The 21,094-nt window shown below is 46.5% G+C and overlaps 1 protein-coding gene across 4 annotated transcripts; it reads left to right on the top strand.

The window, feature by feature from the left end:
- Nucleotides 1-889: 889 nt before the first annotated feature.
- On the top strand, nt 890-13,191 carry specc1la (sperm antigen with calponin homology and coiled-coil domains 1-like a; the record flags this gene model as incomplete). Of its 4 annotated transcripts, none has more annotated exons than XM_080003201.1 (15): nt 890-1,015; nt 1,095-1,230; nt 1,314-2,944; nt 3,068-3,275; nt 3,422-3,495; nt 3,727-3,902; nt 4,029-4,192; nt 4,881-4,999; nt 5,102-5,192; nt 7,792-7,881; nt 8,128-8,287; nt 8,821-8,923; nt 12,377-12,493; nt 12,599-12,658; nt 12,821-13,191. In XM_080003201.1, 15 exons carry the CDS (start codon nt 890-892, stop codon nt 12,908-12,910), a joined length of 3,345 nt encoding a protein of 1,114 aa, XP_079859327.1. In that variant the 3' UTR covers nt 12,911-13,191. The 4 variants fall into 4 exon arrangements, with proteins under 4 accessions (XP_079859327.1, XP_079859326.1, XP_079859325.1 ...); XM_080003200.1 differs by having other exon boundaries at nt 4,029-4,210; XM_080003199.1 differs by having other exon boundaries at nt 4,029-4,210; nt 4,857-4,999; nt 7,774-7,881.
- Nucleotides 13,192-21,094: the final 7,903 nt, after the last annotated feature.

Below are 21,094 nucleotides of genomic sequence, written 5' to 3'. Positions count from 1 at the left end.
TTCATAAAGAAAATCATCTGTTATTAATCAAAAGTATTGAAATGTAGCCCACCTAACATTTGTTCAGGAATTTTCCATATGAAATTATTATTGTGTCATTGAAAGGAATCTTTTCTGGGCAAGTTATGGTGGTGTTCAACAGAAAAAAAAAATGAATTGGTATGAGCCCATCCTGTTGATAGATGCCAGCAGTTGTAAATAAGGAGCTAGAGGCCGAAAGAATGAACATTCTGGACTTTTTCAAAGCAACTGGCAGGGCCTTTCAAAGAGTCTGAAGTTATAAATGAAACCATTAAACAGGATACGAATCTGTGTTAGAATTGTGTTACACCTGAGAAAAGAGTAAAACCCCAGACAGAGCTGGGTTGCTTCACTACGCCTACAGCAAACCCACGACAGCCATCTAGTGGAGGCTCTTGTTTTCTGCCAGTTTCTCAATATACGGTATTTCCCGAACAATCATTCACCTGCATTGTCCTTTGCACATCTGGAAAAAATACCTATCGCGAGCAAAGTGTAAATACAGTGAAAATTCATCATGTAGCTGTATGTCATATCCCAACCTCCCCCTGCGGTGGACCCCTGAGTAAACCTGGGTCTCCAAACCGAAATTACTCTTTACTCTCCCACATCTACAAGAAATCTCTAATTTGTGAGACAGGATCAACCTCTGCTGGTTTTTTAAACTGTCCACGGCGGGTGGGCCCCGTTTCAGTGTTCTTTACTCTTGTGGACCCCACAGAAAGTATTCCTCCTCTGTGGAAAACGGGTGCCACTGGTCTGTGAGCTGACATGCGTTACCTTTCCCCTCCCTCCCTCGCTCCCTCCCACCCACCCACCCACCCTGTGCAGATTGTGCTGTAAATGCATCGGCAGCATAAATCCCAGTATGAAGAAGACAGTCCGGCCGGTGGTGAGTAAGGCGAGCGGAGAGCGAGGGAAGGCGGAGGCTGCAGCTGCAACAGGCACCGTGAAAGCTGGAACCAAGACCAACGCAGCACAACCTCTATCTAAGGTTTAAAAAAAAAAACTCGACCATCCTTTGCTCCTATTTAATTTTATTTTTTGATTAACTGAATGTGTGGACTTTTCAGGTGAAAAGCAATGACGATCTGTTAGCAGCCATGGCTGGAGGCACTCCCGCACCAAGCAGTGCTGGCACCAAGACCAAGAGGACCACTACTGGGACCAGTTCTAGCAATGCAGACAGCAGGCCAAAGACAACATCAGGTATTCTTATTAGTTTATGTCTCTCCGTTTTGGTGCTGTCTGCTGTCGTCATGTTTTATTATTCAAGTTGCTTCCCCCTCCAGGTGCCTCAGCCCGGCGTACAACATCCTCGACGTCCAAGGAGCCAAACTCAACCAGAGACCGCCTGCGAACCTCCAGGACCTCAGCCAATAAGAAGCAATCGGTGTCAGGGGCTGCACAGGGAGACGTGGCCCAGGTAAAGCGTTCCCGCAACCAGATCTTGGCGGAGTCTGAGGGCCGTATGAGCAAGTCTAAATCAGATGGGCAGATCAGTGATAAGGTGGCCCTGGAGAACAAAGTGAAAGACCTTCTTGGTATTGCAAAAAGCAAGGATGTGGAGATCCTGCATCTCCGCAGTGAGCTTAGGGACATGAGGACCCAGCTTGGTCTTGGAGGGGAGGAGGAGCTCCAGCAGGAAGCACCTGGAGAAGAAGAAAAGCCTCAGGTGTCGGCCATCACAGCAGCGGACGTGGAGTCTACCCTCCTACTGCTGCAGGAGCAGAACCAGGCCATCAGAGAGGAGCTTAACCTGCTTAAGAGTGAGAATCGCATGCTGAAAGACCGGCTCAACGCACTGGGCTTCTCCCTGGAGCAGAGGTTGGATGGTTCCGACAAGCTCTTCAGTTACCCCTCCCTGAGCCCAGATCCGGCAGCTGGCAGTGGGCAAAGCGATGCTGGGGGTACGGGCACCCTTACCTCCTCTGTAGAGGGCTCTGCCCCTGGTTCCCTGGAGGACCTGTTGACAGGGCACCAGCATGGAGGCTCGGCAGACAACCTGGACAGTGAATCCAGCGAGGTCTACCAGGCCGTCACTTCCAGCGACGATGCACTGGACGCCCCCTCTGGAGCCTCCTCTTCCTCCGAGTCAGAGAGCGTGCCGAGCCGAGAGCGCTCGCGGAGGGGCAGCAGCGGCAATGCCAGCGAGGTGTCGTTGGCCTGTCTGACGGAGCGTATACACCAGATGGAGGAGAACCAGCACAGCACAGCGGAGGAACTGCAGGCCACCCTGCAGGAACTGGCGGACCTGCAGCAGATCACTCAGGAGCTGAACGGGGAGAACGAGCGTCTGGGGGAGGAGAAGGTTATCCTAATGGACTCCCTGTGTCAGCAGAGCGACAAGCTGGAGCTCTACGGCCGACAGATCGAGTACCTCCGCTCTCTGCTGGACGAGCACCACCTCTCCTACGTGCTGGAGGAGGACATCAAGAGCGGCCGCTACATGGAGTTGGAGCAGCGCTACGGCGACCTGGCCGACAATGCCCGATTCGAGCGGGAGCAGCTCCTGGGCGTCCAGCAGCATCTATCCAATACCCTAAAAATGGCTGAACAGGACAACGCTGAGGCCCAGGAGATGATTGGAGCGCTGAAGGAGAGGAACCACCACATGGAGCGCATTTTGGAGTCGGAGAGGCAGGACCGGGCAGCCATGGTGGGGGCCCTTGAAGATTACAAGGCGGCAGTTAACAATGACCAGGCAGAGCTGAGCCGCTGCCGAGCCCAGCTTGACCAAGAGAGGCAGAAGGTGGCCGAGCTGTACTCGATACACACCTCGGGGGACAAAAACGACATCTGCCAGCTGCTGGAAGGGGTGCGGCTGGATAAGGAAGAGGCGCAAGCCAAGGCTGCTAAGCTGCAGGAAGAGCTGGGACATGCACACAACGATGTCTCCAGACTGCAGGACACCCTCAGTAAGGTACGTTTATCTACAATCATCACCTTCGCAATCTCAACCATATAGCACACATTTCCACATTAGCCGGCTAAGCACCCCTCGTTAACAGTATGGTGAAGCAAAGCCCTCTTTCTGTGTGCGCAGCTGGATAGGGAATACCGAGACTTCCAGGAGCAGGCACAGCAGCAGATGGCAGAGCAGGAGCGGGCACTGGAGAAGCAGCGCGTGGAACTGCAGGAAAAGGAGTCGGAGATTGCAGACATGAAGGAGACAATCTTTGAGCTGGAGGACGAGGTGGAGCAGCACCGAGCCGTCAAGCTCCACGACAATCTCATCATTACAGACCTGGAGAGTAAGTAGGTCGGAAACGCTCCGTAGAACTAATACATGGAAATGGAAATCTATCCAGAATGTCTTTCAACTCTTGCTTCACTCTTGGTGCTCTGTGTGAATTCATCCATCCATGAAATCGACTGTTCGCCTGCTTCCTCTGTCTAGACTCTGTGAAGAAGCTGCAGGACCAGAAGCACGACATGGAGAGGGAGATTAAGATTCTTCACAGGAGACTGAGAGTGAGTTTGGGGGAGGTTGGCGGGAAGAGTGGGCTCCTGGGCTGTCTAAGGACAAACTGTTCTGGCCCTGTGCAACAATCAACATCAGTCCTCCACTCTGTGTGTGTGTGTGTGTGTGTGTGTGTGTGTGTGTGTGTGTGTGTGTGTGTGTGTGTGTGTGTGTGTGTGTGTGTGTGTGTGTGTGTGTGTGTGTGTGTGTGTGTGTGTGTGCGCGTGTGCGCGCGCGTGTAGGAGGAGTCGATGGAGTGGCGTCAGTTCCAGGCTGATCTGCAGACGGCTGTGGTCATTGCGAATGACATCAAGTCCGAAGCGCAGGAGGAGATCGGGGACCTGCGACGCCGGCTACAGGAAGCCCAGGAGAAGAACGAGAAGCTGAGCAAGGAGCTGGACGAGGTCAAGAGTCGCAAGTAAGACACACACACACACACTCACACACACGTTTTGGCCCCAACAATATCTATGCCGATAGACTCCTGTAACTGAACTCTCTAGATTCATGTTGACCCTTTATTTCTGTCTTGTTGCTGCCAAAGGCAGGAGGAGGAGAGGGGCAGGGTGTATAACTACATGAACGCTGTGGAGAGGGACCTGGCGGCACTGAGACAGGGGATGGGTCTCAGCCGCCGCTCCTCCACCTCCTCCGAGCCTTCGCCCACTGTCAAAACGCTCATCAAGAGCTTCGACAATGCCTCACAAGGTACCCCGCAATGCCAGTGTAAGATGCCCTCACTGCTCCTCTTTTATCTACTTTTTTTTAATATGAATGTTCTTGTTTGGTAGTAATTATATATTTTGTTTGTTGATTACCGGTAAAAATGTATGAAATGTAATTGTTTTATATTCAATTTTCAGCCTCAGATGTACAATGACTATGCCGTTGATAACTTTTACTTATTTGTTCTTATTATTTGCCCCTACGTCCTTATCCCACAATTACAACAAAGATGGTGAAATGAGTGAAAATGAACTGCTTAGCAAACAGGGCCTTGAGGTGTTTGAAGTGCTTGAATTTCCTCCTCAGAAATTGAAGTACTGGAATACCTTGAACATGGCTCCTTCTGTGCTGAAGTACTTGAAAAGTCCTTGAAAAAAAAAGGATAATTAAAAACCTGTGATATTCTCCCTGGTTTTGTTATTCAAATTGTAACATAATAAAGTTAAAATCAGTCAGTGTAAATTGAATCCAGCATGGTTGGAAATAGACGCTTCAATCGTAAATTATTAAGATTATGTTGTATTTTAATTAATAAAGATCACATTGAAAATTGATTGTATTCGTTTTGCGTGAAGTCCTTGAAAAAGAAAAAGTAGTGCATAAAAAAAGTACTTGAAAGTCCTTTAATTTCATGACGTAATGTGAGCGCTGCCGTCTCTCGCCGCTGCAGGTCCGGCTTCCAACGGTGCCGCTGTGGCTCCCACCACACCCACCACGCCACTGCCCCGGACCCCTCTCAGCCCCAGCCCCATGAAGACCCCTCCAGCTGCAGCTGTGTCACCCATACAGGTGTGCGACTGTTTCAAAAAAGAGCAGCAGGACTGGATCGAGTCTGCAGGCTACGACTGCCTTGAATCGACCCTGAAGGCTTTGCTCTGTCTTCTTTTTCAGAGACACTCCATCAGTGGGTCGATGTCTTCAGCCAAGCCCCTCTCCTCTCTGAGTGACAAGAGGCCCAGCTACACGGATATTACCATGCCAGGTGAAGCAGCCAACCGTGGATTCAGTTCATTATCGCCTAGGGCAGGGGTGGGGAACCTATGACTCGCGAGCCAATTGTGGCTCTTTCGATGACGGTATATGGCTCACAGACAATTTTGAGCTAACATTTTTCATCACAATTAACAAGTAATAAATGATTATTCTGTGTCATTTAAAGTTAAACAGGTAAGAGAGATTGAAACATTAATAAAATTAAAAATATAAATGTTGTGGACAAAGGGGCCTAGTCAAGCACTGGCTGCGGATCACAGAAAGACTCCGGGGACCTTTTACTTGGCGCCCTGCCCCTCCTGGGTCTCTGCTCAGGCGCCACTTGTGGGACTCTCTGCCCACAGGTAAGGGCTTAGGGAGGAAGACGGAGTCTTTCTGGCCAGAGTTTTATTGTTCATTTCAATATGCGGCACATCATACAGGCCACAATTATATATATCACTGAGGATTATTATAATAATTGTGGATGATAATGATCCTCTCGGGCGCAGGAGGAATGGCGTTCCACTGCTGTGCGCCGAGCCCCTCTGTAAGACAGACAAACATTAAGAAAACTCCCTGCCTCGAGTCAGACCAATCAGCTGAACACGAGTGGACAGAAATGGAAAAAACGTCAATATGTATGTGACAAATAATCTCTTGAACTTGAACCTGAAGACCAGCTGATTCTTAAAACTTGGAACGAGCTTCCCGTCACATACCACACAATGCAGCGTGTGAGTATTGCCGTAGTGACCATGTTTGGCTCTACATACGTATATGAGCAGTCTTTCTCGCATCTGAGAAACATTAAGAGCAACCTACGCTCATGTGTAACTGATGGAAGCCTCAACGCAGCATGAAGCTTAACCTCACTACGTATGAACCAGACTACAAGGCCATCAGCAAAACCATGCAGCACCACAAGTCGCATTAATGGTAAAAAAGTATTTCATTTATTATTGGATAGCTACAGTATAACAACAATATATTTAAGAAAAATAAAGAGAAATGTATTATATATAGTGCTTTTTTGAAGTACTCAGAGATGTGTTATACGTTAAAAATGTATGCCTTACTTAAAAAATGCACGCATTAAGTTGCATTCAATTTTATTAAATATTATATGGCTCACAAGGAAATACATTTAGAAATATTTGGCTTTTATGGCTCTCCCTGCCAAAAAGGTTCCCGACCCCTGGCCTAGGGGATTCCCTAGGCGGCTTTTAAACGTATCCCTTTTTTTCACTCCACGAAAAAACTTGCTAAATGGAAAAGGTTACAACTGGCATTCAGTCCCGGGACAAATTACACTGCAATAGTCACCCATTTTATAGTTTTTAATAGTCACCCGTCTTCAGCTCCGATCGGCAGTGATAGAAGCATGACACCCGGGTAGACTCGCTTATTTTCGCCCCTTTACCGGCGCAATGTGACGAACGTTGAAGTTCCCGACATTAGCAGGCCATGGGACAGTGGACACACACACAGGCTTTTCTGGAACGGGACAGAAAGGGACAGTCCCTTTTACTCAGTTGTGTTTAAAAAAATGTATTTCATACAACTAGGAAACAAACAAAACAAAATTAATCTAAAATAAAAACACAGGAAAACCGGCACGGGATATGGGAACTGGTGTGCGGGTCTGGAAGAGGAAAAAAATAAATAAAAATTTCCACTCCAATTCTCTGAAACCTCTTTTACACTCTGGACGTTGGCACGTAAATAGACAGGAATATTCGTGTATCATTCGATCGTTTCATATCCGATTAAGAATCCAAAATCAGAAGCTATTGACTTTTTTTCCCACATGCGGGACCATGAAATGTTTTGAGCGTGGGGACCGCTACGTGAGGACTGCAGGTGACCGCCGGGCTCCGAGCCACTCCAGCACCGCCCCAAGCCGGTCCTCAAACCGAAGGAGCATCTCCGCTCCCTGCCACAGTGGAACCATGACACGGCCCTTTTCCAACATACTTGTGACGTAGAACGTGACACACCAGGAAAAAAGAAAGGCATACCCGTTTACTGGCAATGGGAACAGCATGAATCGCCTTTTGTTTAGCGGGTTTACCCACGTTAAACAAAAAAAAAACCTGCTTATACAGGCTAGTTTTGGTGTAAAAACGGTATTAGTTCTGTCCTTCTTGTCCTCTGCTGCTCCCTTTCTCTCTTCCTTCTGTCTCACAGCGAAGTAGGAACTATTAAGGCCAGTGGTCAGAGTTCTCATGGTGACAGTTATGGATTTAGTCTGTACATTTGAGTGTTGGAAATTGGTCCCACACGAGAGGGGGCGGGGGAGTGAATGAAGAACTAAAGTCTAGAATCTCCCCGTTTCAGCACTTGAACTCGCCGTCCAGCAGCGAGTTCAAGTGCTTCATGTGAACGTGCTGAGTCGGCCATAGCCGATGTGCCGTTTATTTTCCTTTTGATTTATTGTTTTCTTTCCTGGAACGTGAACCTCATCTCATTCTTTAGTATTCCCCAAAGATCTGCAGGCTGAGAACGCCCCCCCCTCCCTCCCCGTGTAATGTTTAATTTTAGAGGGAACTCTTGCAGGCACACTTGCATGTTTTTTTCATGACATGAATACCGCATTGTGTCCCCAGCTGAGCACCTTCTCAGGGGAACCTCGGCCAGCCGCCCCCCAGCGGTCCTACAGAGGGTCTCCAACATGGATTCCTCTAAGGCAATCTCAGGTCAGAGGCATCAACTCAAAGCACAGTCCCCAAAACCACTCTGTCTGTCCGTTTGTTCTTATCTGTACGCATTAACCCCTGATACTTTGGGGACTTCCCGAAACAAGGACTGCATCATAATTCGCGGCTCTCTCTGAGAAGCCGCTGTTTACCTTGGCTGCCTTCTCTGCAATACGATCGCGTTTGTCGTTATTTTAAGTCCGGCCGTATGATTGCTCATGCCTATCTCCCCCATGTCACGGCCAGTGTCCCGCAGGAGCAGCGAGGAGATGAAGAGAGACATGTCGGCTCCCGACGGAGCTGCCTCCGCCTCCCTGATGACCATGGGCGCCCCCTCCTCACAGCTCTCCCTCTCCTCCTCCTCCCCCACCGCCTCCGTCACGCCCACAGCACGCAGCCGCCTCAGGTATCACCAGCAACAGTGGACTGTGAAACACACCAGATAAATCACTTGGGTGTTGTATTGTGGGGAAATTGAGATTTGTTGTTTTTCTGTGATATCGTTTATATGATACGCTATATATAATACGCTATATGTAATACGCTATATATAACAATAATAATTCATGCATACAGAAATATTACATGGAATTGTACTTAAAAAATAAGCTGAATAAGTTAAATTTGAGTATTTGTTTGATATCATAAATGACCTCATAATTTAATATAATATAACTTTTCACATAATCAATGTGGTTGGATTCTTAAACATTGTTTGGGGTTTTTTCTTTAACATTTTGGATTTGTAAGTGTAAATGAACCTTCAAGATGATTGTCATGGCAATTATTGGAAGTATTATTATTATATTATTATTATATATTATTATTTCTAAAGGTGTGTGTGTGTGTGTGTGTGTGTGTGTGTGTGTGTGTGTGTGTGTGTGTGTGTGTGTGTGTGTGTGTGTGTGTGTGTGTGTGTGTGTGTGTGTGTGTGTGAAGAGAGGAGAGGAAAGACCCGCTGTCGGCACTGGCCAGAGAGTACGGCGGCTCCAAGAGGAATGCTCTGCTCAAGTGGTGCCAGAAGAAGACTGAAGGCTACCAGGTAGGCGAAGCGACCGCCACGCTGCGTCCTTCATCTTGTTGTTTCATGCAGCAGGTGGCGCAGCCAGTTTAAAGCTGCGGTCTGTTTACGTTTTCTGAGGTTGACCCCATGATCACAGTGTGAGCGGTGCTGAGCCCTCCGGTTTGTCTGCTCTCCAAACCCAAGCCTCTTTTCGCAATATTATTGCATTATACTTATTATGTAGGGTTCCTACCAGGTCCTTGAGGTGCTTGAAGTGCTCGGATTGCATCCTCAGAAATGTATGTACTGGAATACCTTGAAAAAAGTCCCTTTTGTGCTGAAGTGCATGAAAAGTCCTTGGAAAAAAAACGTCATGAGACGTTGAATCTAGCATGGTTGGAAGAAGACACTTATAATCATTATATATACAGTATGTACACCCAAGACACTGTGTATATATATATATTAGACCTTGCGATTAATAATAATACTTTAATTGATAAAGATCATATTTAAAATGTATTATATTTGTTTTGCGTGAAGTCCTTAAAAATAAAATAATAGTGCTTAATGGAGTACTTGAAAGTCCTTGAGTTTCATTGAGTAATGCCAGAATGAAACCTGTCAGTAGTTTGCTCTTAGCTTTTGGTTTTTGTGGTAGGTACTTTTTTTTTGTTTTTGTTTTTTTTGGTGAGATCCTGTTCCAGCCACTTTTATTCTGTGATGTTATGTGAGCACAGTGCTAAACAAAAGCCTGTGATTTGATCGGACTGAAATGTCTTTCCAAACAAACGTTGTTCCGCTGACATGCAAAGGGCTTGTTTGAAGTATTTTTCCTCTTGTGATCGGCGTGGACACCGGGAATGGTTTCCATGACTCCCATCTAAACAACCCTTGGCAGGAAGTGTGCGACATTGAACACGTTCTCCCACTTAAAGGGAAACTTAAATGAAATGGTGAATGGCCATGAACTTTCTACCATATAAAGAAAACACTTACAAATGTCTTCCAGAGGACTAGACTATTTTTAAACATCTTGTAATTTAAAAACACTGTTGTTTTACATCAACAATGTAAAATATATATAAAAAGTAGCTACAGATTACAGATGGACTGATTCTGCTTTTTAACTACACATTCTGATTCCTAAAGTTAAGCAAATTTAAGTAATGGCCGTACAGAGTGCAAATCTAATTCATTACTTTAACTTAATAGAATAGATTTGGACTGGTCATGAGGACAATGTGATTTAAATACAATCCATGTTCCTCCATCGGAGACATCTTATTTGCTTCTATATTTGCGTGTAAAGTTGAAAATTGGAGTCACTATAATATTTGTCAGTTTGATATGACTTTTCACTCATAATCAGAATATTTCAGACGGAAAAGAGGCAACACCAATATTCAATACCAGCATCTGTATCTTGACAAATCAGAGAACTAATAGGGGTTAAGGGAGGGAGTTTTTATTACGTTGAACAAAAAGGCTTATTGGCTACAAGTATAAATAATAAAGAATAATGATTTTGGGCGCAGGAGGAATGGCGTTCTGCTCCGGCTCCTGGTCGACTGATGAGCCCGTGCGCCGAGCTCCTCTGCAAGACAGACAAACATTAAGAAAGCTCCCTGCCCCGAATCGGACCAATCAGAGGCGCGCTGGCGCTGATTCGGCCAATCTGAGGCAGCTTGGCGGCCACGGGAAAGGGAGCAATGCTGCCGTCTGCAGCCACGGCTTGACCACGCCCCTTGGTCCACCACATACCCCACCGCCTGACTTAGGCCAGGGAGCCGTCCAGCCGACAGACTGGGTACAAAGTTGGGTACAAAGTTGGGTACAAACCTGCTATAGTAGCCAGCCAACCCCCAAGAACTGCTTCACCTCCTTCTTGGTCTTGGGTCTCAGTGTGTTCAAAACCACAGCAGTTTTATCAAGCTGGGGTCGAACCAGGCCTTCACCTAGAGGGTACCCCAGATACCCTACCTCACTGTGTCCCATGGCACACTTCTTTGGGTTTGCGGTGAGCCCTGCCCAGCTCAGGGACTCACGCACTGCGCCCACATGCCGCATATACCGCTCCCAGGTGCTCCCGCGGACGCAGGACGCAGTCCATGAGTCTCTGAAAGGTGGCTGGGGCACCAAACAACCCGAACGGAATTGTACGAAAGTGGTACAACGCGAACGAAGTGGAGAAAGCCGATCTTTCCTTGGACTCTGCCAGTAGCCCTTGGTTAAATCCAATGTTGGAAAAAAATTAGCCTTCTTCGTCTGTGAACAGTCGAGTCCAGCCAAGTCTTATGTCTACCCCCTTGTAGCCTTACTGGTACTTAGTAGGCCCTTTCCCAACCAACCCAGACCAACTGGCCGAGTTCCATCCAGGGGCAGTCCCGGCACTCGTGCCAGGCCGCCCGCAGTGCTTGCACACCTGCCCAGACGTCGGCGCAGCTCCCTCATTTCCAGCAGCGACACCGCACTAGGAGCTGACAGGGGACAGAAAGGGCACAGCACGGGAAGGGGAGACAGCGTCCCGCGGCACCACAGGACCCAGCTGGTAGACATCCACCCTCCCCCATGCCCGTGGGTGCGGCGGAGCCCCGGCCGTTCCCCTCCGGGACATCCGAATGGGCTGGGGACCAGGGGAATCCTGCGTGGGTCCGGTCCTGTGGCCGGCTCTCGGCAGGCGGTGGCGGGCCAGCGGCCGGTCGCGGCGTGCTCCCAGGGGCTCACGAGGACGAGCTCCAGCTGACAGGGGAGGAAGTCCCACTCCACCTCCAGGTCCGTGAGGCACTTCCGCAGCCAGTGGATCGGCTCCCAGTTGCCTTTGACTTGGCTCCCTGCCCCTCTCATGTCCCTGTTGAGGCACCACTTGTGGGAGTCTCTGCCCACAGGTAGGGCTTTAGGGATGAAGACAGGGAGTCTTTCTGGCTGTGGTTTGCCAACATGGCGAGTGGTTTTATTATAACGTTGAACAAAAAGGCTTGTTGTCACAAGTATAAATAATAAAGAATAATGATTTTGGGCGCAGGAGGATTGGCGTTCCGCTCTGGCTCCTGGTCGGCTGATGAGCCCGTGCGCCGATCCCCTCTGCAAGACAGACAAACATTGTGAAAGCTCCTAGCCCCAGGTCGGATCAATCAGCACCGCGCGGGCACTGATTCGGCTGACTCGAGGCAGCTCGGTGGCCGCGGAAAAGGGAGCCATGCTGCCGTCTGCAGTCGCGGCTTGACCACGCCCCTTGGTCAGCCACACTAATATATATCATTTTGAATGTGGACAAGTGGGCGAAGAGGCTGGCAGTTCATGGAATATCCCTAATTAGTACAGCAGTAAAAATATATATTGTAAAAAATCTTGACAGTAAAATGGATCCCAGGTCTGATGATGCAGTATTCTGTATCCGCGAGGCATCTTCTTCATTTCACCAGCCACCTAGAAAGCTTCTCTCCTTTCTTCCTAACTCTTACCAGAATGCTGATTTGTCTCTTTTCTCAGAACATCGACATCACAAACTTCAGCAGCAGCTGGAACGACGGCCTGGCGTTCTGCGCGGTGCTCCACACCTACCTTCCCGCCCACATCCCCTACCAGGAGCTCACCAGCCAAGAGAAGGCAAGCTGCCAGCTGCACACACACAAATTAGGATGATAATTTCATTGGTTTTTGACGAGAGACGATATGAACACTGGAGCATATAATTCTCTCCTTTTTCCACAGAGGAGGAACTTCACTTTGGCTTTCCAGGCTGCGGAAAGTGTGGGAATCAAATGCACTCTGGTAAGCGTCATAACGGCATGACGACCAGGTTACACAATGCAATGACAAAATACTCTATTTGTGGCCCGATCCTCAAACTTGAAAGATTTATTTTCCTTTTCCGAAATGGATAGATTCTCCCTCAGAGTTGTTGTCTGATGGGGTCTGGTGCTTCTATTGCAGGATATCAACGAGATGGTGCACACGGAGCGTCCGGACTGGCAGAGCGTCATGACCTACGCTACGGCCATCTACAAGTACTTCGAGACCTGAGACCCAGAGTTGCTTTTCTTTCGCTGAAACGACACTTTAAACTGGTATACCTCACTTGGCTGAAATCCGCACCCCACCGAGACCCGGACCCCAGACTTCCCTGGTCACGCTGCATGCCGGTCACTTTGGCTTTTCAATTTGGCTCTATTAAACACTACGGCACGCCTGCAGCTCACTGGGACACGCCAAGCTAATCTTCTCACCGCGCCACCAAGAAGCTTTCTGACGAGCCAAACCCGTACGCATCTACGCTGTCAACCCATGGGAGCGATAGCGTAAAGCCAAACGCCTATTTCTTTTCTTTTTCTTACATCTACGGTCAAAACCCGCAGATTGTCTCTGCCTTCGGGATGCGACCAGAGGAGCCAACGTTGAAGACGAACTCAGTCTCAGTGCCTTCCACCCGGCTCCTTCCCGAGCATCCCTTTCAAACATTACCCTCCAGGCTTCATCCGATATGCACAACATATAGGATTTTGAGGGTTACTCACCTTCAAGGATGAAAATAAAAAAAGAAAAGTGGTGAAAAGCAGCTTTGAGGCCATACAACACTAAGCCTGGCAATAATGAATTTCCCTTTTCAAATGGGATCAAACAAGCATGGCCTTGACGCTTCGAGTCTTCCAAATGCCTCTGATTTAGCGGGTAAAGTGCCTGTCAGATTGTTGCAGAATACAAGGATGGGCTTTTTCTACGTCGGCCAAATCTACCTGGAAACGTTTTTGGTTTTTTTTTTGGGGGGGGGGGGGGGTTTGCATCGTTGATGCCGATGTTGAAGCACAGCAATTTTGCGGTTGCCAAAATACATTATTTCAAGCCTCGTGCTTGAAATCTGACTCGACAACACAGACTACAGGCTGATCTGTTTTTTTGTTTTTCTTGTTTTTTTCCAAGCACCCAAACGACTTTGTGGATGAGACATTTCACAAAGGTTGGGTCACCCTGAAGCGTGGACGAAGACTAGCGCTGAATGTGTTTAGTAAGAGGCTTGCATCTACTACATAACAAGTGTTCGTGTTCATTTAAGCTACCGATTTTAACAAGTTACACTCTGAGTGACAGAGTTTTGTTCACTAGGCACATAGGGAGAGTCAGCACCGGTCGTATAGATAACCAACCATAGCGTGGAGGTTTATCTCTTTTTTTACACATGATATGATCTTTTCTTGCTATCGAGTTCAGAGATCTCCTGCCTTGCACGCGTTGATGTGAGAAGTGTTGTCCTTTCCCCTGTGACGCAGCGTTATGAGAGCCCTAGTTGGTCTCACCCTGGCTCACAGTTGAAGAAAGGCAGTTACCTGTAGATCTAGATTCCTACAGCCCCTCTGTTTAGAACACTACACGTTGCACACGCACTATGAGAAATGTGCAAGTGATGCGTGAAAGGATCACGGTGCCACTAACTACATCTATCGGGTTCTAAGAGAGAACCAGTGACTATACCATATGACGCGTAAGTTAAGTTTTAAACGTAGTTTGGATGCTATTTGACGGCTGCTCGCTCACTGCGCCTCCGCAAGAGTCATTTCATGGTATTTATTTGCGCGGTAATAAAGTCGTGGCTTTATTTTGGGTCCCTGAAACCTCGACGAATCTTATCACACATCGCTGCACTGACTTAAGCTTGTTTTTTTTGTTTGTTTTTTTTAAGCCCCCCCCCCCTCAACCACACACACACACACACACACACACACACACACAAAGCGGCATTTCGACATTTTTTCTTTCTTTCTTCACCAGAGCCTTGTCGAAGTGCGACAAGTGGCGAGATTTTATGTTCATTTCTTTTGGGTGTTTTTTTTCCACCATCAAAGGCAACAATGTGAGTTAGTTATCAAGCCATTATTGAAGACTTAACGTTCGAAAAGTTCTTCCCATAATGTGTGTGGCTCATTCAGCCAACACTTGACGTCTGTCTTCGGTGTCATACATCGCTGCAGGCTTCAGGTATAATGATTTAAAACTTAACAGGAACAGTGTTTTGCCCTCGACAGAAGCACAATCCCTGGCATGTGCCAAGCTGCATCGCCATAGACCGAAACTTGATACTGTTTAACGCCGTTTAGTTTTTTTTGTTGTTGTTTTTTTTTTTTTTTTTTTTTCATGTGTTTGCAGTGAGAGTAATTCCGATTGTCGTAGTCTTGACCGCTCTCAGTTTATACGTAGGTTACCGTGTGTCACGCCACGATGCTAAGAACTATCTGCCCCTCCCTTCATTCCCCTAGCGACGGGGTTGGTCAACTCTCCCTCAACAGCCCGATGGCTTGGCATCAGGCCCCGGTATTCCTCAGGATTCGGGCGCTGATCGATAAAGCCTGATTGATGAGTGCCCCCATCCCTGATGTGTGTGTGTGTGTGTGTGTGTGTGAGAGAGAGAGAGAGAGAGAGAGAGAGAGAGAGAGAGAGAGAGAGAGAGAGAGAGAGAGAGAGAGAGAGAGAGAGAGAGAGAGAGAGAGAGAGAGAGAGAGAGAGAGAGAGAGAGAGAGAGAGAGAGAGAGAGAGACTTACAGACTTACAGACTTACAAAAAGCACATTCCACTTCGACATAATCCAGCGCCGTGTGGTTTCTCATGAGCCTGGACCCACTGGCTAATGTGATATGTCCTACACCTTTCTACATTTACTTGAAAGAAAGAAATAGCTCGGAAAATTCCATCCCCCGCCTGCGTTGAGTCCCGTACGCCAACCAATGTTCCTATGCTGCCTACAAATCCGAGAACTTGATTAATTCCATGCTATGTTTCAGTATCTGTTCAGAGATTGTATCACGTACAGATGGCATTCCTGTTTGGGGGCGAAATGGATATCGCCCCTGCCACTACAAGAAGTGCTGAAGGAGTGCCTTGACATAATCAGCGTGGTGTGTGTGTGTGTGTGTGTGTGTGTGTGTGTGTGTGTGTGTGTGTGTGTGTGTGTGTGTGTGTGTGTGTGTGTGTGTGTGTGTGTGTGTGTGTGTGTGTGTGTGTGTGTGTGTGTGTGTAAAGGGACTAAGCTATTAAGTGCACACCATTATGATAATCTGTAAAAAAAAAAAAGGAAAAAAAAAAAAAGCTGTTTCTGTATTTATATTTGCTTATTTTCTTGAAAATGGTAATAAAAGACATTTTAAAACAATAACAAACCAGTGTTTACTTTTGGAGTTCAGTGTGTCGATTCATAAACCTCTGCTTGGCATCTCGCCCTGAAATACCAGCGTCCATCGCTCGCGCTCATGTGATTGTGTCTATTAAGTTATATTTTCAACCTAATGAGGGGAATTGCTTAATGAATAGTGCATTTTTCTGAGGCAATGTCCCCTGTGACTGGGTTCTGGCTTTGGTTAGTATTAACTTGCTTTGGGTTTATCCGTTGAATTTAATGTTTGAAAAAATCCCAGATTAACCTGAGTACAGTATGTATTGCTACTTTATTTTTCTCTCCAACAACATTGACCCAGATTTCACCCTCACAACTCTCCCTGGAGTCTCGTATCCCTTTTTGGATTCTTTGGTCTGGGTTCTCAGAAGTTGAGAAATATGATGAAATTCTGCTTTGGCGAGAAATACAAAGTAAAAAAGGGAAGTCCTTTATTGTGTGTGTGTGTGTGCCCACTTCTAAATATAATGTCTAAGACCTCCCATGTTTTTTTCCCAGAATTTTATTAGAAAATAGCAGTCGTAATTAAAGCTGCAAGCAGCGATGGCCTCGCAGATTTTTGACCAATCCCTTAGTTTTTCTCAAACTATCTTCAGGCCCGTGGATGTGCCCCGCAAATGTTGTGTCGTCTGTCATTCATTGTGAACTTATGGTTCTTCAGAAGACGATTTTTGAAGGTTTTACAAAAAAATCGAATTGGCGGGAAAAAAGTATCGCTTCACCTTATAGGTACCAATTGCAAAATTGTTCAGAATGTCCAGCTGCATATGTGTATCAAGTTTCACTTTGCTAGGACAAACGTTTTGGCAGTACTAGAGTATAGACTTAGAATGCATATTATAGCACCCCTTATGGACCAATCAGCGCCATTGTTTGTCCATGTTACACGTAGATGGACAAAAATGTACAAAAAGTTACAATATATCCATGAGTTATTGCATAAAATGCAGGAGAAAAATAAATAATAATAATCATAATAATCATAATAATAATAATAGGAATAATTCCTTGCATTATGATAGGGCCTCCGGTGTTCAGTCCCTAATAACATTTTATTTTATTTGTATTATTTTTTTTGATCTTGAACATCTATTATTTGCTGACAGTTTATTCGATGTTAGAGGAAATCAAGGCAAAAGGGGAAAAGCTTAACATCTGAGAGAGAGATGCTCTTTGCTCTCAGCTCACTGCTGGGAGCAAGGATGTCAGAACACCCAGGCCCCACGGAACCCGCAGACCCCTCGGAACACCGGCACTCCACGGGACTCCTGGATCCAAGTGGATAGCCTGGAGGAATGGGCAGAAGGCCTGGACCACAGTGGCAGTACAACGCCGACTGTGGAAAGTGGGCTCGGCAAGTCATCCAGCAAGTCCTTCAAGTTGGCCAACAACTCCATTAAGTCGACCAATAAGCCCTTTAAATCAGCCAGCAGGTCCATCAAGTCGAGCAGGTCCAATGTCAGTGCGATTGCAGTGGCCCCCGCAAGCGCTGCCAGTGCACGTACAGAAGCCATACCACTACCCAGAGCTTGGCAGTACGGTGGCCCCCAGGACGCGTGCTTGGCCGTATCACTACCTGGAGCTTGCCAGTATGGAGGCCCCCAGGACGTGGGCTTGGCTGTACCGCCTCCTGGACCTCGGCAGTACAGAGGCCAACAGGACGCAGGGTTGGATGTACCGCCTCCAGGAGCTCGGCAGTACGGACAACATCCTACCAACAACAGGGACCGGGCCCTTAACCACCTTATGCCACTCTGCCGGACGCTAACGAGGCAGCCAGAGATGAAGGACTACTTTGTGGACTTTGTGAAGAAGATCTTAAGTACGGCACGTCAACAACAACAACAGGTTGAAGTCATTGTCCAAGGGCTTGCAAGACCTCGGCAAGGCCCCCCATGCAGCTATCCACGGACACATTCACCTTCCGTGTAGCAGCCAACGAAAGACCTTTCACACGATGCAGTGTGCCTTGGACTGTCAATAGCCTATTCAACTCTCTCGGGTTTGCCGCACCTGTCAGCATCCAAGGTGGCGCCAGCCCGAGAGAGCTTACTACCGCTGGTGACTAATGGGACGCCATTCGTCCCATCTCTAGAGCTCAAAGGAAAGATGAAAGCGTATCTTCTGTGGCGCCTCTGCCTAGGCAATGGGCACCGGCACATACTTCAAGGTAGCTAATGCGGAAGGTCAGAGTGAACCTGACCTAACCATCCCCAGACTCGAGCACCCAACTGGACCACCCATTGAAGACCTTATTAAGCCCGCAACCGATGGGGAGCTCCACCTAGGGGTTACTGGCGGTGTCACGCACCTTTCAGGCCGAGCTTGGCAGTGCACGGTTCGAGGGTATCTCCAGCTGGAAACCTCAAGAGCTCTTTCTCGTACCCTCACTAACTCCCTCACCCGAGCATCTGAGAACAGCCCTTGCCGCGGCTGGGGTGTCTGCAGCAAGCCTCTATCCAAAGAGCGTCTCTACCCTCGACCCAGGGTATTGAACCCTGAAGGGTTTGAAACCCGAGGAGGACAAGCGAACAGCAAGCGGTAGGCAGGCATCTTCACTTCATCAAGATCACATCATCAATGTCAATGGACTCCTCCCGTTTCATGGTGGAGGTCACAGCGATAGTCAATGCCGGGCTTTCGACATTGATCTCCATGGACCCAGAGCACCCAACAATTCCCACTCCAGCTACTCCAGCTTCTTACCCAGAAGGTTGGTGCACCCCCATTACCTCCAGCCCAGTTCAATGAGAGGGACCTGCATGGCCACGTACGCACGAGGGCAGAAGACTTTGCATTACCATAGGGCCTTCCGTGTTCGTGCCCTAATAAAATGTAATTTTATTTGTACTATTTTTTTTGATCTTGGACATTTATTCTTTTCTGACAGTTTATTAAATGTTAGAGAGGAAATCGAGGCAAAAAGGGAAAAGCTGAACATCTGAGAGAGAGATTGAGAGAAATGGGGAAGTAGAAAGATGCGTGAGTCTCTACTTTCTACATGGTTGGAGCTGGAGAAGTGGACAGAGAAGGGACTTTGGCTCTCTGGTGCTGGGTGTCACATGTGGGATAAAGCTGGGACCGGGTTATGGGACTGGTGTGAAACCAGAGCTCCGTCTCCGTGGAGCCGCTCCCACCTTCCGATCCAGTGTTTAAACTGCAGAAATCATACCGTATACATGAAGACATATGTTTTAATATATTTCTGCCAAGGGACGCTTTTAAAACAAGGAATGCATTAAAAAAGGTATGTTTCTCAATTAATTGTATTATTATTATTGAATTGTTTCTCTTATTATTTTATTATTATAATTATAATAATTATAATTATTTGTCATTATTATTGTTTTTTATTATTGTTGTTATAATTATTGTTGTTGTTGTTGTTGTTATTATTATTATTATTATGATTATTGTAGTTGTTATTACTATAAACAATAATGATTGTCATCTTTTTTTTTGTCTTTTTTATTGTACTATGTATATCATATTATTATATTCTATTTTTATATTGAAATGCTGTTGACTATTAAAAGTGATTTTGATAGATTTTTTGGAAAGCTTTTTTTAATAGCTACCACCAAAATTAAAGCAGGATTTGTGTTATGTAGAATTTAATCCTTGGCCAAATAAGAAGGTCTGCACTTTAATTACACTGGTTTAGCTGATTTCTTGTAGTTTTCTTTTCATATTAATCACTGCCATACACTCCTTGGCGGGTGTTAAAAACATGCTTTCTCTCTCGGTGTTAATGTTTCTGGAGGGATCAGGTGTTCACGGTGTTGGTTTACCTGTGTGAACAAACGCCATGAAGCAGGTTCTACCTGCAAGACCCACACATGTGCAAAACAAATGGTCTTGTTCTGTACATGCATAGTCGACCACTAACCACCTGAGCCCAAATCTGGTCCTGATTTAAGGTTTTACCACCTTTACACTGTAAAAAATAAATAAATAAATAAATTATAATAAAAAGTCATTGGATGAACATAAATAAATGCTTCAATTCGGTACACCTATATATTTTTAAGGTTTCCTCAGCTTAAACTGTACCCCTTAATTTCTTCATTTCAAGTTCAGACTTTCAATAAGGTAGAGGTTGAACAAAAAGAAGAAATTTTTTGGGATTATCCAACGATCATTTTTTTAAATGGAGGGATCACTATTTGCATCCATCTCACTTTATTCATGATTTTAATTTTTAGGGCGAAGACTATTGCCATAGCACAACCAGTGATTTATTGATCACGACTGCAGTGCCCCTCCGGTCTTCCTTATCGCATAGCAGTATTCCTTGGATGTGATCAAAATTCTCGATAACAAGGACATTAAGCATTTAATGGATTTGTGAGCGTTGATTTGGTCAGCCTTTATGTGACTTGGTTGACATAAATTAGGCTATATTTGCAATCTGACGATCCAGCTGAAGAAGGATCCTGACAATCTTAACTGATTTATTTTAAAACCACTCCTGTGCTCCGGAGTAGCTTTCCTCAAAGGATTAGGAAATTATGAGCACAATTTATTGTTATAATGGGCGTTGAGTATATCCACAGCTGTTGGCTCGTCCATATTTCGGATATTTCTTGTATTCCCATAAAGGGAAATTCTGCATTGGACAATGTACAGCTATGTACAACAAACCAAAACCTATGAACTACTTATTTAGAATGACTGCTTAGGCAGTGAAATAGTCAAGACCACGTTTCCTTTTACACCTAAATCTACAGTATATAATCAACAGACATTGTCTTATTAGAAAGAAGGCCCCTGTCCTGCCCCGTGGGGAAAAAGGGTTCGGTTGACTCAGGGAGCAAAGACCCCTCAAGCACAGCTGCGTTCCAAAACCGTTCCCTTTGTGGGAATTCTGTTCTGCCTCCAAATCATGAGATCCTACACCGTTCTCAGAATCCAGGGAACAACACCGGACGGAGGAATTTATCAGCATCAAGTGTGATTTCAAAATTTGGTGACGCCCTTGAATTTGTTTGCTTAAGGTAATGATCATCGGTGGGATGGCAGCACCTGGGTTCCTGGGTTCTACGGTG

Source organism: Zeus faber, assembly GCF_960531495.2.
Source record: "Zeus faber genome assembly, chromosome: 7".
NCBI classification, from domain to species: domain Eukaryota; kingdom Metazoa; phylum Chordata; class Actinopteri; order Zeiformes; family Zeidae; genus Zeus; species Zeus faber.
Note: the sequence above shows the minus strand (reverse complement) of the source record. Positions and strands in the feature narration are given on the sequence as shown.